The 16,000-nt window shown below is 47.0% G+C and overlaps 1 protein-coding gene across 1 annotated transcript in view; it reads right to left on the bottom strand.

The window, feature by feature from the left end:
- TMC2 (transmembrane channel like 2) overlaps positions 1-16,000 on the bottom strand; it is a gene marked incomplete at both ends in the record, with an annotated part of 49,397 nt that overhangs the window by 28,675 nt on the left and 4,722 nt on the right. Inside the window, 5 exons of the mRNA XM_079784947.1 lie at positions 1,171-1,277; positions 1,633-1,714; positions 3,650-3,740; positions 10,379-10,531; positions 14,047-14,362. Of these exons, the coding sequence (XP_079641073.1) occupies positions 1,171-1,277; positions 1,633-1,714; positions 3,650-3,740; positions 10,379-10,531; positions 14,047-14,362 (749 nt within the window). The remainder of the gene's footprint in view (positions 1-1,170; positions 1,278-1,632; positions 1,715-3,649; positions 3,741-10,378; positions 10,532-14,046; positions 14,363-16,000) is intronic.

Genomic DNA, 16,000 nt, shown 5'->3' on the forward strand with positions numbered 1-16,000 from the left:
CTTGGCTACGGAGGGACCAAATGAAATTTCTGGTTGGCCTCTGGCAATATTTCTCCCCTGGGGGAACCAGGCCTGGTGGAAGAGCATTTGTACACACTCGCCAGAAAGTTTAAAATCCCTATTTCCAGGTTGGAGAGTGATACTGGCTTAAGGATATACATAGGACTAAGTGGACTCATAACCCTGGATTTCCAGGTATGTGTATAAAAGAGTATAGAGGCTAGTTAATGACATATTTGTCAGTACACTTGTAAGTTATGTAGACAAGAATTCAGTGGTTTTATAAATAATGTAACACTTCTTTGCTACCAAGCACTATTATAATACACCATCAGCCACTTCCAACTAATCTGGTTTAATTCACATTACATGGAAGTCCTTTTAATTTCCTAATAAACAGACATGCAGAGAAGTTAGAATTGACTTCATATACTCATGGAACCAGTTATAGCAAAACAGGGATCAATAAACCATTAATAAACCTGGACGGAAGAAAATACTAAATGCAGACAGATAGTTACGGGAAAGTTTCTGAAGTGAATCCACGTGTGTACCCAGCACCAGCACCAAACAGCTCAGGCAGGACCGTAGCAATTCGTGTGTTCGATGCTTAATGGACCAGCGGCGTTGTTGGAAAAGATCCGAGGCCCACACTCCGAAGACCTGGGGTCTCATCACCCCAAATTTACTGTGTAGCTTTGCACAAGGCACTTATTCCTTTTTTTGTTTCTCAGTTGCTCACTGATAGGCAAGGATCTGCCTATATTCACAATAGGATGATATTTGAAAGAATAGTGAGGAGCACTAGTCAAATCCAATGTGTTTTTTTTAAAATAAATTATGATAAAATGCATTCTCCTCCTCCTCTCTCTCTTTCTCTCTCTCTTTCTTCAGGGTAAAAGAAAGAAAAACTCACTGAGATATTAATTATCCACTGATGTTAACGTAAAATGAGAGGTAGAAAAATATAGAGCCCACATCTTAATTCAGAAATATTTTGGTTCCTTTTTTTTTTTTTTTTTAAACTGAGCTATCTGGGCAATTGATGTGAGTATAGAATCTAAAATGAATGACTTATTCTTTGTAAAACAGAAAGTATTTAATATAAATGAAGATGGTGGTGATGATAAGCCTGAACATGATCCAAAGATATACGAAGTTCTTTCTTACCTCTGGGATTATGACTAGCCCAAATATTAAGCCAAAAAGGACAAGGTTAACACCATACATCCATCGCAGGAAGATGAAATATGATGCCACTGAAGAACCAAAGTGACCTGGAGAGAGAAACGATGGGGGTGTTAAGGGTTGCAGGAGGAGGACGTTAACGCTATTGAGCACTTTTTGTGTGTGATGGATCCAATTTTCACATCAGTTTGTGGCATGGACATCCTGACCTCCATATTTTCTTCTTCTAAATAGGCTCTATGAGCTTAATGGATCTGCCTAACCTCCCAGAATCAGAAAGTGAAGAAACACAATTTAAATCTTTGTCTAGCTAGTCCATAGCCCGTTCTTCTTCCCAGTACAACAGGATCTACAATAATCTAATCAGAGGGACAAGAACACAGTCCCAGCCCTTGAAAAACTCTTCAGTAAACCAGCTAAAAACAGGGACACCAAGATACTCACTTTCAATGTCCTTGATCTTCATTTCCCAGGGAATACACTGAGTCTTGAAATTATCAAAGTCTCTCTTAAACTTGATCCATTTCTGAAATTAGACAGTTAATACCCTCAGTTCATTAACATGCTGCCTGTGCCTTGGAGGGGCATGCTGGAGGTGCACGTTGATGTTGACATGTCAACATGGGGTCGACATGTGGGTGAGGCACCACCTTGGAGTCGGTGAGCCCCGGCTGCCAGAGGTGGATGCTAAGCCTTCACTTTCAGTCGGGTGTGGAGTGAGAGAGAAGCCAGGCAGCACAATACGTTGCATTTGTCTACAGGGCTGATAAAACCCCAGGTTTGAACAGTTTATATATGAATTTAGAAATTTTGTATATAATTTCTGATTTGGGCAATCAAATGGGTTAGCAACCTTTAGATACAACTTCCTTTACTTTAAAACAGAAATTCAGTGGAAAAAAGAAATCTTACAACTCTCCCAGCACTTTTCGCAGACAGCCAGGTGCCTAAATCTGATAGGAATTGTTGCTAAACACGATGCTGATGGGACTGGTAGAGGCCTCAGCCCATGGCTTCCCATTCGTCTCCTGGTGAAACAATAGCCTGTTTTTTGTTTTCTGAAGAAAAGGAAAGCATCACACACACCCCTTTTCACAGTCTCTTCCCAGCTCCAATACTCAGAGTTTGTACCAGTCAGAAACCTCAGTAGCTGCCTGTCTGCTGGCTGGGTGAAAAGTTGTCAACTCTTCAGGGGGCTGCTTTCCAACAACCCCAGCCCCTGGAAATAAATCCATTTGGAATTTTTAAAATTCATAGGAAACAGCAAAGAAGCAGTAGGGAGAAGCTCCTCAGATCAGTGTCTATTATTACAAAGGTCTCCTAAGAACTTGTCCATGAAGGAAACGAGATTTTCCTTTGTAAATTCACTGAGGATGAAGGGAGATTTTGTCTGAAGGAATCAGACAGGCTTCCAGACCTGAAGGCTTTGACCATACCCGAATTGGATGAATACTTAATAAGGAAGGAAACCATCCATCAGAAGAGAGAGAGGAGAAGGGGGCTCCTAGGGATAAGACTGGTGGATAATGCAAAGATATCCCTAGGACGGGGAGGGAGGGCTGTGGGGAATGGCCGGTGGTGGACATTGGGCACTTCAGTCCCATTGCTTCATCTACTTTTCTTAGTTCTGATTCTGTGCTCAGAAATCACCTTTGGCTTATTTGGCTTCCTGTGTAGGTCTGTCTATAAGGAGAGCATTTGCCCACCACCTGGGCTCTGAGTATTTTGGTTTCTATGGCAGTAATTTTTCATTGCAAATTAATAGATTGGAATTGGGATTATGGTTTAGCTTTCCACAGAACTAACTCTACTGAAAAGGGAAAAAAAAGGCACTGCTGATGTGGACTTCAGGTTTTCCGGTTCTTGTATCAGTTATTTCTCCTTGTGAATGAATAATCTAGTATCTGGTGTTATATATCAGTCTCATAAGCTTTATTAATGTGAGTCCTCCCCCAAGATGGATCTCCTGTCAGGGTGCTGATAAAATCAGTACAAAATATAGGCTTGCAAGGCTGAGGCCAACAGGGGTAATGAACGCTGCCAGGCGAGGCCCCTGGAGACACAGCCTGCCAGTTGGTCTCTTGGCAACCATCCGACAGCCCCTCAAGGCTGTAGGCATCTTGGCTAAGAAGTGATGCCCTAGAGGTGGAGCAGAGGCAGAGGGCGGCCCGGAGAAGTTCTGCATCGAAGCTCTCTATCCTGCATTGGCTTAGAGCATGAGAAAACTGGGCTGGGGTGTGGGCAGGAGAAGACCTCACACACCTTCCTCAGAGCTCCGTGAGATGGTAGCTGCTGCCCCGGGACTGGGTTATTCATTGTGACTGTCATCTTGCTCACCAGCTATATAGTCAACTGGACCTCACGCTCAGGATTCTGGGGGAGCTGGACACAAATGGTGAGGCTGGGAGGTGCCTGGGATAGTCACCCAAGTTCAGAAGTTTGCAGCCTCTGCATCACACACCTTAGTCATCAGCATCTTATAGGCGTAGAGTCGCTTGCCTTTCCCTTTTCCCAAGGCTCCTTCATACTTCTCCACAAATTCTTGGGCCTCCCTGGTTGGAAAAAAAAGAGGCGGGGGCAGGAATTAACTTAACACCCAACCAAAAGAAATCTGAACTATGTGGGTGTCTATGTGGCTGAAAGCTGTGTTTTTATACTGCTTGTGGAGTATAATGTAAGTTTCATGAATGAAAGGTATTTTGTCTGTTTAGTCCCTGAAATTTCCCAAATGCAAGCACAGTGCTTGCTACAGGGTAGGCACCTGGAGGCAGAATTTTGGCCTCCGTGACCTTCATCCCCTGGTGGTACATTCATGAGTGGCAGAAGGGATTTTGCAGGTACAATATTGCTGACTTTAAAATAGGAACATAGCTGCCCTCGCCGGTTTGGCTCAGTGGACAGAGTGTTGGCCTGTGGACTCTAGGGTCCTGGGTTTGATTCCGGTCAAGGGCACATGCCCGGGTTGCGGGCTCCATCCCCAGTAGGGGGCCTGCAGGAGGCAGCCAACCAATGATTCTTTCTCATCATTGATGTTTCTCTTTCTCCCTCTCCCTTCCTCTCTGAAATCAATGAAAAAATATCCTATATAATAAAAGCCTAATATGCTAAGCGTCCCGTTGGCCATTCAACCAATCAAAGCATAATATGCTAATGATATGCTAAGGCCGCTCAACTGCTTGCTATGACGTGCACTGACTACCAGGGGGCAGACGCTCCGACTGGTAGGTTAGCTTGCTGCTGGGTTCCGGCCAATCGGGACTGAGCAAGATGGGCTGGACATGCCCTGGAGCCCTCCCTTGCTCCCTCCCTGGCTGGCCAACCTCCCATGTCCCTCCCCAGCCCCGATTGTCCTCACCAGCTCCAGCACACCTCCCCAGAATATTTAATGTATCCAACCTTCCCTGGATGTTCACTCACTCATTCAACATTCATTCACTTCACAAATATCTCCTGATCGCTGTAGTTTCCTATTGCGGCTGTAACAAATGACTACAAGCTTAACAGTTTCAGACAGCACTCATTTGTTAGCTCACACTTCTGTCAGTCAGAGGCCCAGCACAGCGTGGCTGGATTCTCCGCTCAGGGTCTCACTGGACTAAAATCAAGGTATCAGTAGGGCTACAGTTCCCATCTCAGGCTCTGGGTCCTCTTCCAAGCTCACTGGCTTTTGACAGATTCGTTTCCTTCTCTTGCTTTTCATGTGGGGCCCCAGCAACAGAGAATCAGAAATTCTCCTGTTTCTAATTTCCTTGACTTTCCCTTCTGCCACATCTCTCTCTGACTCTTCTACCTTCCTCCTGTTTTTAAGGGCTCACGTGATTACATTGGACCCTTCCAGATAATCCAAAATCATGTCCCTATTTTTAAAAAATATATATTTTATTGATTTCAGAAAGGAAGGGAGAAGGAGAGAAAGATAGAAACATCAGTGATGAGAGAAAATCCTTGATCAGCTGCCTCCTTCATGTCCCTCCCCACCCCACACTGGGGATTGAGCCTGCAACCCGGGCATGTGCCCTGACAAGAAAGGGAATAGAATCGTAACCTCCTGGTTCATAGGTCAAGGCTCAACCTCTGAGCCACACCAGCTGGGCTATGTTCCTTTTATATACTAGTATACTAGTATATATATACTAGAGGCCCGGTGCACAAAATTCATGCACTCGGGGCGGCAGGGGCATGGGGGGGGGGGGTTGTTCCTCAGCCTGGATTGCAAGAGGGCACAGGCCAGGCCGAGTGACCCCACCAGTGCATAATCGGGGATGGTGAGGGACCACGGGAGGGCTCCAGGGCGTGTCCAGGCCATCTTGCCCAGTCCTGATCAGTTGGACCTGAGCTGCCAGCTAACCTAACGATTGGAGCATCTGCCCTCTGGTGGTCAGTGTGTGTCATAGCGACTGGTTGAACAGTTGAACCAATGGTTGGACACTTAGCACATTAGGCTTTTATTATATAGGATTTTGGTTCATCCTCACCCAAGAATATTTTTTCTATTGACTTTTTAGGGCGAATGGAAGGGAGGGACAGAGAGAAACATTGATGTGAGAGAGACACATCAACAGTTGCTTCCCACACACATCCTGACTGGGGCCAGGGATTGAGCCTGCAACTGAGGTACATGCCCTTGACTGGAATTGAACCTGCAGCCCTTCAGTCTGTAGGCTGACACTCCAACCACTGAGCCAAACCAGCTAGGGCCCGCACTTGACTTTTGTTGCTAGGGGTGGGGGTGGGGCTGCTGTTTTGTTTGTGGGGTTTGGCTGGAATAGGGTTGTTATTGTCTGTTTTCTGTCTTGCCAGGCTGTCCCTTTTCTGGTCCTTTGGCCAGAGGGAGCAGGCTTTTCTTCAGGAATTTTTTGTATATGGTGGTGTTGCTGGGTTTCCAACCTCTCCAGCCTGGGTACATAGGCAAAAAGAAAGAAAGAAATCCTGGAACTCAATGCCCTGGCATTTCTTTGGTCCTGAGGTCCTTAGCCAGTCTGCTTTCACCTCTGCACCTCACGGAGTCTCTTACGTTTGCTTTACATGCAAACATCCAAGGCTTTAGTTGTACTGAGTGGGTATGTCTACTCCAGCCTCCGGGAAGGGGAATTCTTCATCTCTCAGAAGAAAGCAAGCAGTTTGGGTAACTTTCTAATCACCAGGCTCCTGACAAAGCTGAGGGACACAGCTGATAAATTTTACTACGATTAAAGCAACCATCCCTGACTTGGGGGCACTAGGCGTTCTTTTGCCAACATCACAGCCCACCATGTGTCATTATTAGCCAAGTCCATTCATAATGCCTTTTCTCATTCATCTTTGTCCTCATCCTTATGTTGCAGGGCTCAACATAGTGTCTGGCACAAGAGCCATTCAAGTTTTAATAATAATAATAATAATAATAATAATAACAACTACTTTTTATTAATTGCATATTATGTGCTGGGCATCCTATCTAATAAAAGAGTAATATGCAAATTGACCATCACTCCAACACACAAAGATGGCTGCCCCCATGTGGTCAAAGATGGCTGCCCCCATGTGGACACAAGATGGCCGCCACAAGATGGCTAGCAGGGGAGGGCAGTTGGGAAGGACCAGGCCTGCAAGGGAGGGCAGTTGCGGGGGGACCAGGCCTGCAGGGGAGCGCAGTTGTAGGCGATCAGGCCAGCAGGGGAGGGCAGTTGTGGGCGATCAAGCCAGCAGGGGAGGGAAGTTGTGAGGGACCAGGCCTGCAAGGGAGGGCAGTTGTGGGCGATCAAGCCTGCAGGGTAGGGCAGATAGGGGTGACCAGGCCGGCAGAGGAGGGAAGTTGGGGGCGACCGGGCCTGCAGGAAAGGGCAGTTGGGGGGACCCAGGCCTGCAGGGGAGGGCAGTTAGGGGTGACCAGGCCTGCAAGGGAGGGAAGTTAGGGGCAATCAGGCTGGCAGGGGAGCAGTTAGGCATCAATCAGGCTGGCAGGGGAGTGGTTAGGGGGTGATCAGGCTGGCAGGCAGAAGCGGTTAGGGGCAATCAGAAAGGCAGGCAGGCGAGCAGTTGGGAGCATTCAAACTGGGCATTCAGTCCTGGATTGTGAGAGGGATGTCCCAGATTGGAGAGGGTGCAGGCTGGGCTGAGGGACACACAGCCCCTGTGCACGAATTTCGTGCACCGGGCCTCTAGTTTTAAATAAATATTTTGAATTTGTCAGAAAAACTCTACAAGGTAGATATTATTATTCCTATTTTACAAATGAAGAGTGTGAGGCTCAGAGAGGTTAAGGAAAGGAAACCAGATTGAGAGGGATTAACCAGCCAAAGCCACCCAGGTGTGGCAGAGGTGTGAATGCAGGCTTGTTCCAATTCACTGCTATTGCTCCTCATACCTTGCCCTTCTTTTTTGATGACCTACAACAACAATGCCCAGGTCAGCCAGCTGCCTGAGTGGGCCAGAGGCTGTGGCCCCTACACCATTGCTTCTAAAAAAAGAGAATATAGTCTGGGAATGCTATCTGCTGTTGAAGAGTTCACCACCAGAAGAGGAAACCATACAGGAGGCAAAGGGGTGCATTCTAGAAGGTCTAGTAATTCTGGAGAGGTGATTACAAAGTAAGAACGCAGGTTCTAGAGCCAGGATGCCCGAGTTCAAATCCTGATCAGGCCACTTAACTCACTATGTGACTTTGGGAAAATTACTCAATTGCTCTGTGTCTCAGTTTGCTCATCAGTAAAATGGGGACAATGATAGTAGTCCCCTACACCACAGGGTGGTCATGAGGACTAAATGAATTGGGACACATAGAGCACTCAGACCCGTGCCTGGCACATAGAGAGTGCTCAGCACATGTTGGCTAGATACAAAAGAAAGAACATTAGAAGATGAATCAGCTTTGGTTCTGCAAACAAGAGCATCGAGTCAAATGAGAGGCAGTGCCTGCGCATCAGAGCAGCAGCAAATACCTCAGCTTGAATGTGGGGAGGGGCAATGGGGACTTTGCTGCACAGGAGACAGTTGGTCTGAGGTGTGTAGAGGAAGCCGTGGGCTGGTAGAAAGCAGAAACCTAGAAGAGGCACTGGCTGGAGCGGAGCCCCAGAGGCTGGAGCCTTAGATGTGAGTCTGGGATAAGGAGTCTTGCCAGAGGGAAGAGAAAGGAAGGAGGTCTGGAGGGAGGAGACCACTGTTCGCTGGGGAGGCCTGCCCCAGTGAGCAAGTGAGAGGTCACCACCAGAAGAGGAAACCAAAGAGAGACAACTCTTTCCAGCTTTTCAGGACTTAGTCACTTCCCGCCCCCACCAAGGGTGGGAACTCTCCCTCCTGCCTGGAGGGGATGTCAGACTTCTCCTGGGGCAGCTGAGCAGCCCTGGGGGGTTTTCATGGCCCCTGAGACGTCCAGCCAGTTGGGGATCTCATTTCCATAAGCATCAAGGTGCTCTTTTTCCACTGTTAATAAAAGATGTGTTCAGCTGACACCTGAGTGGGGATGAGGCTCTGTTGGAGTGACAGATGGCTGTGCTGCTCTGGCTAACAGAGGAAGAACCCGGCCCCGAGGGAGCAGGGAGAAGAGACTCAGACAAACAAGAACCACTGCCTGGAGCGGTACCTACAGCCCAAATCATAGCCATTTAATCCAATACATTAAAAATTCACAATTCCTATATGTAATCAATATGAAATATTAATAACTTATTTCACATTCTTTTTGTATTGTCTTCAAATCCGGTGTTCATCTGGCACCATGTGTGATGATTTAAATTTAAATAAATTAATATAAAAAGTTCAGTTTCTCAGTCACACTGATGGGAAAAATAAGACATTTTGGGGGGGCTTTTTTCGGCCGCCTGGTATTCTATAACAACACGAACTGCTTTTCAAGTGCTCAGGAGCCACATGTGGCCACGTTGTTAGTGCAGATTTAGAGCACTTCCAGCCCAGAAGGTTCTGTGGGCCTGGAGGCACCCCAGGGAGCCGTTTTCCTGCAGCTGCGTAGGAGACAATGTAATAATTTGCAGGACAGTGAGTAAGCTCTGCCAGGACCCTTGTAAGCGCCAGTAAGGGTTTGTGCAGCCAGCATCTTTACTGTGCCTGCTGGAGGCAAACAGAGTTAAAATAAAACTGCCACGTTTTTCTACATAATAGAGGGGGAGGCAGTTGGCTTGAGCCCTGAAGAAACTCAGGTGTGAAAGATATCAACCAAAGAGCTTGTATGCATGTATGCATGACCCATGGACACAGACAAAGGGGTGGTGAGGGCCTGAGGTGGGGGGCAGGGTGGGCTGGAAGGGGTTGATGCGGGGGGAGGGGGGGGAGGGACATATGTAATATTTTCAACAATAAAGATTTAAAAAAAGAAAGAAACTCAGGTGTGAGAGGAGCTGGGGAAAATGTCTTTATAGAGAGGAATGGGGAAGGGGAGTGTCACCCAAACCCGGGGCAGAAACATGGAAGAAAGACTTGGGGGAAATGGAAACTGTGGATGGGAATTTTTTAGAAGAAAATCAGAAGTGAGGCAATGTGACTCCTGTTCTTATCTCCACACTGCAGTAGACACTCAAGCATCACAAAACGCTGGTGTGCCAGCCGTCATATGGACACCGGAGAAGCGGCTGAGTAGAAAACAGGACCCAGGAGTGTGTGTAGGAGGCTGGAGCAAGGTTCACGGAGCATCGTAGACAGCTTGGCCCTGGGTTAGGCATTTGGGACACGTGAGTAGCCGAGACAGGCCCCTTCCTGCTCTCCGCAGGGTGAGTGTGCTACACATGGAGGGATTCTGGGCGCTTAAAACACAAGAGAGGTCTGAATCTGTTGAGATGGGGGGGGGGTCACAGAAAGCCCCCCAAGGAAGGCATGTCTATGTTGGGCTGCGAGGGAAGCACAGAAGCCACCAGAAGGGGTGGGGGTGAGACAGAGGGGGCAGCCAGGCGGTGGAAGGGTGGGGCGCAGACAGGAGCACCAGGATTCTGTCTCTCCGGCCTGGCCCAGCTCCTTGCTGGCCAAACAGCAGAGTCTTAGCCAGCAGTCCCAGCTCATGCCTGTCTTGGCTGTAAGGGCACCTCCCCTGCCCCTCAGCACGGTGCCTGTGCTGGGGACAGAGGGGACCAAGGAGAGGGGGAGGGTGAAGCCCCCTTCCTGTGAAGCCCCCGTGGGGCAGAGAGGAGGAAGGGACTTGGAGCCCATCAGAAGGAGCGGAGCTTTTTAGACATTGAGAGGCCCTGGCTGACCCCCTGCTCACCGGAGCTCCGTAAGCTTCTTCGCCATGGGCCAGGGCTTGTTGCGCATGTGGGTGATGAGCTTCTTCTTCTCTTCCACCTGCTCCAGGATCCTGGCCAGTTCCTCCTCGGACAGAGACTCCCCAGCAGAGGCGCTGGAGGCCACAGAGGGCGATCTGGAGGAGAGTCGGGGTAGAGCCGAGAGTGAAAAGGAGGCGAGCTTGGGATCAGAGGAGCCCAAAGCAAGACAAATGGGCTCCAGACACAGCTCTGACCACCCCTGGCAGGCCTGTGCCTGCTCAGAACCCCTCAGTGACTCCCACCTCCTGTAGAAGAGGCCTGTAGCTCTGTCCTGTAGCTCAAGGCACTGGGAGGAAGGCCTCCCCAAATTCTACTTCTCTGAGTCCTCCCCACATACCAGACTCCAGCACCGTGATGCCCAATAGAAATACAATGTGTGCCACATACTGTAATTTTAAATTTTTTAGTAGCCCCATTAAAGTGGTAAGAGGAAATGGGTAAAATTAATTTTTAATAATGCCTTTCATTTAATCCAATATATTAAAAATTATAATTTCAACATGTAATCAATATAAAAATTATTAATGAGATATTTTCCACTTTTTTGTACTGTCTTCAAAGTTTGGTGTTCATTTTGCACTCACAGTGCCTGTCAATTCAGACATTAAATTTTCATTAAACATACCAGATCTGTATTTGAATTTCATAAAATTTATAATTGAAAAAAGTAGATTCACGTATTTGGAGACATACTTAAAAGTTTCCCGATAAATGAAGCAAGTAGCAGAATGTCATTTTCTTTTGACATTTGCATCTGCATTTTTAAAGAAATGCTTTGGCTTTAAAGTAAAATTGATTTCAAAACTACATCTGTCTGTCCAAGTTAAGTAAATTTACTAACTCTTGGGTCAGCTCTATATTAACATCAAATTAAAATTAAATTGAATGGGAAATCCAGTCCCTGGTCACACCAGCCACATTTCAAGTGCCCAGCATGTGGCTGGTTGCTGTTGTATTGGACGACACAGCATCTCATGGACAGAACTATGTGCTCAGCTGCCACAAAATCCAGATTCTTGTGTGTGCTCCTCAGTGCCTCCTTCTGTCATAAGAACAGTGACTCTCAGCTGAGTTGATTTAATCTGATCAACTTGATTGAATTGGATCGACTAAATTTAATTCGATCAACTTGATTCAATCTTATCAACTTGATTTAAGTTGGTCAATTAAATCTAATCCGATCAACTTGATTTAATTGGATCAGAAGGTCACAGTTTGATTCCCAGTCAGGGCACATGCCCAAGTTGTGGGCTTCATCCCCCAGTAGGGGGCATGCAGGAGGCAACCAATCAATGATTCTCTACCTCTCCCTATCTCTCTTAAATAATATATATATATATATATATATATATATATATATATATATAAATGTGTGCATATGAGAGATCAGATAACCTCTTGACTAGATAGTCACCTCACAACATCCGTGAGGGGCAGATAGATATCAGGTGCCTCCAGATGTGATACCTTGAGAGGGACACAGTATTGCTTATATGGTATTCAAGCTGGGATGCATAATCTAGCCATGAAGAAAAATCAGAAAACCCCCAAATGAGGAACTTTCTATTAAACACAAAAACAGGATTGAATCTTCAAAAGTGTCATAAATGACAAAGAAAGGCTGCAAAATACCCCAGATGAAAGGAGACTAAAGAGATGTGACAACTAAATGAAAACTTGAACCTACATGTGTTCCTATACTAGAGGAAGAAAAAGAAATGCTATAAAGAACATTATCGAGTCAACTGACAAAACTGGGACGTGCATGGTAGATTAGATACGATATTGTACTGACGCTAAATTACAAGGGAGGGGCTGGAGAAGAGTTCTGCCAGGGCGGCCTTCTTAGCAGGTTCATTCATGGAAACATCAGGATATGCGCTTGGGTTACTGCAGGCTTTAGAGACCAGTTTGCAGCAGGCTCCGTGAGCTTTAGCTTCTGATGAACTCCTGAGGAGCAATAGAGAACCATAGCAGGGAGGTGGAGAGGAGGGGGCCCTAGCCCTTGAACACCCAAAAGCCTGGAGCACAGGGATTTTTTTTAATTCTCCATGATATCTGCCTTTGGATCTTCACATGGGGTGTTCCCCCGGTATGGGGGGCATTCAATCATTGCTCATTCCAATTCCACCTTTGCTTTCTTTTTTTTTAAAAAAAAATATTTTATTGATTTTTTACAGAGAGGAAGAGCGAGTTAGAAACATCGATGAGAGAGAAACATCGATCAGCTGCCTCCTGCACACCCCCTACTGGGGATGTGCTGCAACCAAGGCACATGCCCTTGACCAGAATCGAACCTGGGACCCTTGAGTTCGCAGGCCGACGCTCTATCCACTGAGCCAAACCGGTTAGGGCTCCACCTTTGCTTTCTGCCTTGTCTAATGGTGACTGATGCTTATGTCCTATTGCCCCTACTAGTCTGTCAGCATCTGGGGAACAAAGCTGAGGCTTTTTCATCTCTCTGTGCCCTGACATAAGCATGGATGAGTCCTTGTCTGTACCCCTTACTTTGCATCTGCCATCCAGACACCGGTGGTCTGTTTAGGATGGTGCAACTTCCCTCTAAAGTTTGAAACACTCCAAGGCCCACTGACAATGCATTCAAGTTCTCTTTAAGTTGTTAAGGGCACTATTCATCCTTTACCTCCTTAGCTCATGTCCAGGGAGAACCAGACAGTAGACAGAAGCCCTAACAGCCAAGGAGGGCTGACATGGGTGACAGGAGAAATCAGTGGCCGGTTTGAGGGCCTGAGTTCCATCTCTGTAAAGGTGGAAAGGCACCATGGACAATGACTGGGGGTGTGGGTGAAGAGGGTTTGTTGGAACCCAGTGGGAAGGAGCGTCAACTTCACTATAATCCCAATACCTCCACTGTTTCAAAAGCCTCCCCAAACATTACCAACAGGGATTCTTGAAACACCCTGAGAAGTGAACAATGCAAAAAACATTGGTGCAAGAATGTTTTTGCACCGAAGAGAGGGAGCTGTCCATTCAAAATTGGGAGCAAAACATGGAACTAAAGTTTTGACTTGTCCATTCTGTATGCTGGTTCTGTTCATCAACCCACGTGTGCTAGTGCTAATGAACAAAGGAAACAAAACAGATAAAGCAAACCCCAAATCCTCGAACTTCAGAGCTGGTGGAACCCTTGCAGATCCTTTAGCTCAATGCTGTGTTTTATAGAAGAGGACACAGGTCCAGATCAGGGAAATGGTGTACTTAAAGCCCTCCTATGAGTCCTAAATCCAACTTTGTTCGTTTATATCAGCTCCTCTGCAAGAGCTGTGGCGAGTCACCCACTGGAATCAGGAGACTTGGAGTCTTGTCCCACCCTGCAGCCACCTCCCCTCCCCACGCGGAGCTTCCACTTGCTCTGGTGTGATATGAGGTGTTGAGTGGAGAGTGCCCGGTGACCACTCCACCTGGATGGCCATGATTTCCCTCCAGGTTCTGCCCCAGATTTGGAGAGGCAAATAGAAGCGGGAGAAGAGAGCAGGGGCAGCCTATTTATAAGGTGGGGGGAGGGGGGTCCTCATCAGGAGAGGGAGAAAGATCAGCAGAAGAGGGAAAGCACGATTAAAAACACACCTGAATCAGAGTCACAACACACCTGTGTTTCTTCTGTTGCTTCCACATCTCCTTCTTCGGCACCTCCTTTTTTTTCTTTGAGGATGCTCTCTGCTCCTTAAGGGAAGCCCTCCCATCCCTCTTCTTCCTCCCCTCTCGGGCCCTCTGGGCTGTGCTCCGCTTCTGTTCCCCCAGCTCCTCTCGGTGTCTCCTGTGCTCTACCTGCTTCCTTTGGGGGGAGTCTGGCCTTGGGCTGCCCTTGGCCCGCTCCTTCTGGCCAGCAGGGCCTCCGCACCTGCCTGTCACACCCTCTGCTTTGGGGGCCGGCTTCCTGGAGGGTGTCCTCCCAGATCTGTCACCTGCAGGGGCGGGAAAAAGACAGGTCCCAGCTGTGAGAAATCAGATGTTCAAGATGCTTCCTGGAGCTTTTGGCTCCAAAGGCCTCTTTTGGAGCCTCTGGTCTTGGGTGGAAATTAGTGTCTCCCTCCTTTGACCAGTTGGCACTCCTACACACTCTTGCCTATCCTCAGGTAGAGATCCAGGCACATGCCTTTCTTCTTTCTTGGTGTGCAGTCCCTTGGACTCAGGGCTGAATCATGTCCTGACTCCCAGGGTCAAGGCCAAGTCTGGGCCTCTGTTTGGTAAGGCTGGACCACTGAGACAGGAAGGACCCAGCTGGCTCCATTCTCCAGGGCTTTTCCCCCTCATGTGCCCCTGCCTGGCATGAGGAAAAGGATAGAAGGTGAGAGCAGCAGGTCCTGTTCCTCACCATAGCCATTCAGGCCACAGGTTCAGTCAGGAGGCAGAGGGAGAGGGGAAATGTGGGCAAGAGCCTTCGTTGTAGTTCAGAGGGAAGGAATGGATGAGGCAGAGTAACCAGGGTTAGGGATGGCTGATTTGAATAATTTCAAAGAGACCCAGAATAGCCTACATAACATTGAAGGAGGAGAACAAAGTTGATCAACAGACATTATCTAATATCAAGATTTACTATAATAATCAAGACAGTGTGGTATTAGTGAAAGAATAGACAAATACACTAATAGAGCAGAATAGAGAGGCCAGAAGAAGACTCACATAAATATAGCCAACTGAGCTTGGACAAAGGCAATTCAATGGAGATAGTATGTTTCACCAGATGGTGCTGGAACAACTGGACATTGCATCACATATAAAATAATAATAATAATCTAGACACAGACCTTATACCTTTCACAAAAATTAACTGAAAATGGACCATAGATCTAAATGTAAAATGCAACAGATAAAACTCAAAGACAACAGAAGAGGATACCTAGGTGATCTTGGGTTTTGCAATGACATTTTGAATCCGACATCTAAAGCATGATCCATGAAAGAAGAAATGGATAAGTTGGACTTCATTAAAATTAAAGAGTTCTGCTCTGCAAAGTCACTGTTAAAAAATGAAAAACAAAACAACAACAACAACAAAATCTATATATAAAAGTCTAAGCAACCATTCGACCATTCAACCGGTAGCTATGATGTACACTGACCACCAGGGGGAGGACGCTCAACGCACAGGCATGGAAACATGGAACAGACTGATGAATCTCAGAGGGAAAGGGGAAGGGGGGAGGGCGGGAAGAGATTAACCAAAGATCTTATATGCATGCTAGAAGCCCCATGCACAGATTCATGCACTGGTGGGGTCCCTTGGCCTGGCCTGCAGGGACCGGGCCAAAACTGGCAGTCCAACATCCCCCAAGAGGTCCTGGATTGCGAGAGGGTGCAGGCCAGGCCAGGGGACTCCACCAGTGCACGAATCCATGCACCGGGCCTCTAGTAAAAATATAAAAAAGAAAGAAAATGAAAAGACAAGTCACAGGCTGGAAGAAAACATTTGCAAAATGCATGTCTGAAAAGAATTTGTATCTAAAGTCTACAAAGAACTACTAAAACTCCACAATAAGAAAACAACTCAATTTAAAAATGGGCAATAGATCTCAACAGGTACCTCTCCAAAGAAATACACA

This window comes from Cnephaeus nilssonii, assembly GCF_951640355.1.
Source record: "Cnephaeus nilssonii genome assembly, chromosome: 11".
In the NCBI taxonomy this organism is placed as follows: Eukaryota; Metazoa; Chordata; class Mammalia; order Chiroptera; family Vespertilionidae; genus Cnephaeus; species Cnephaeus nilssonii.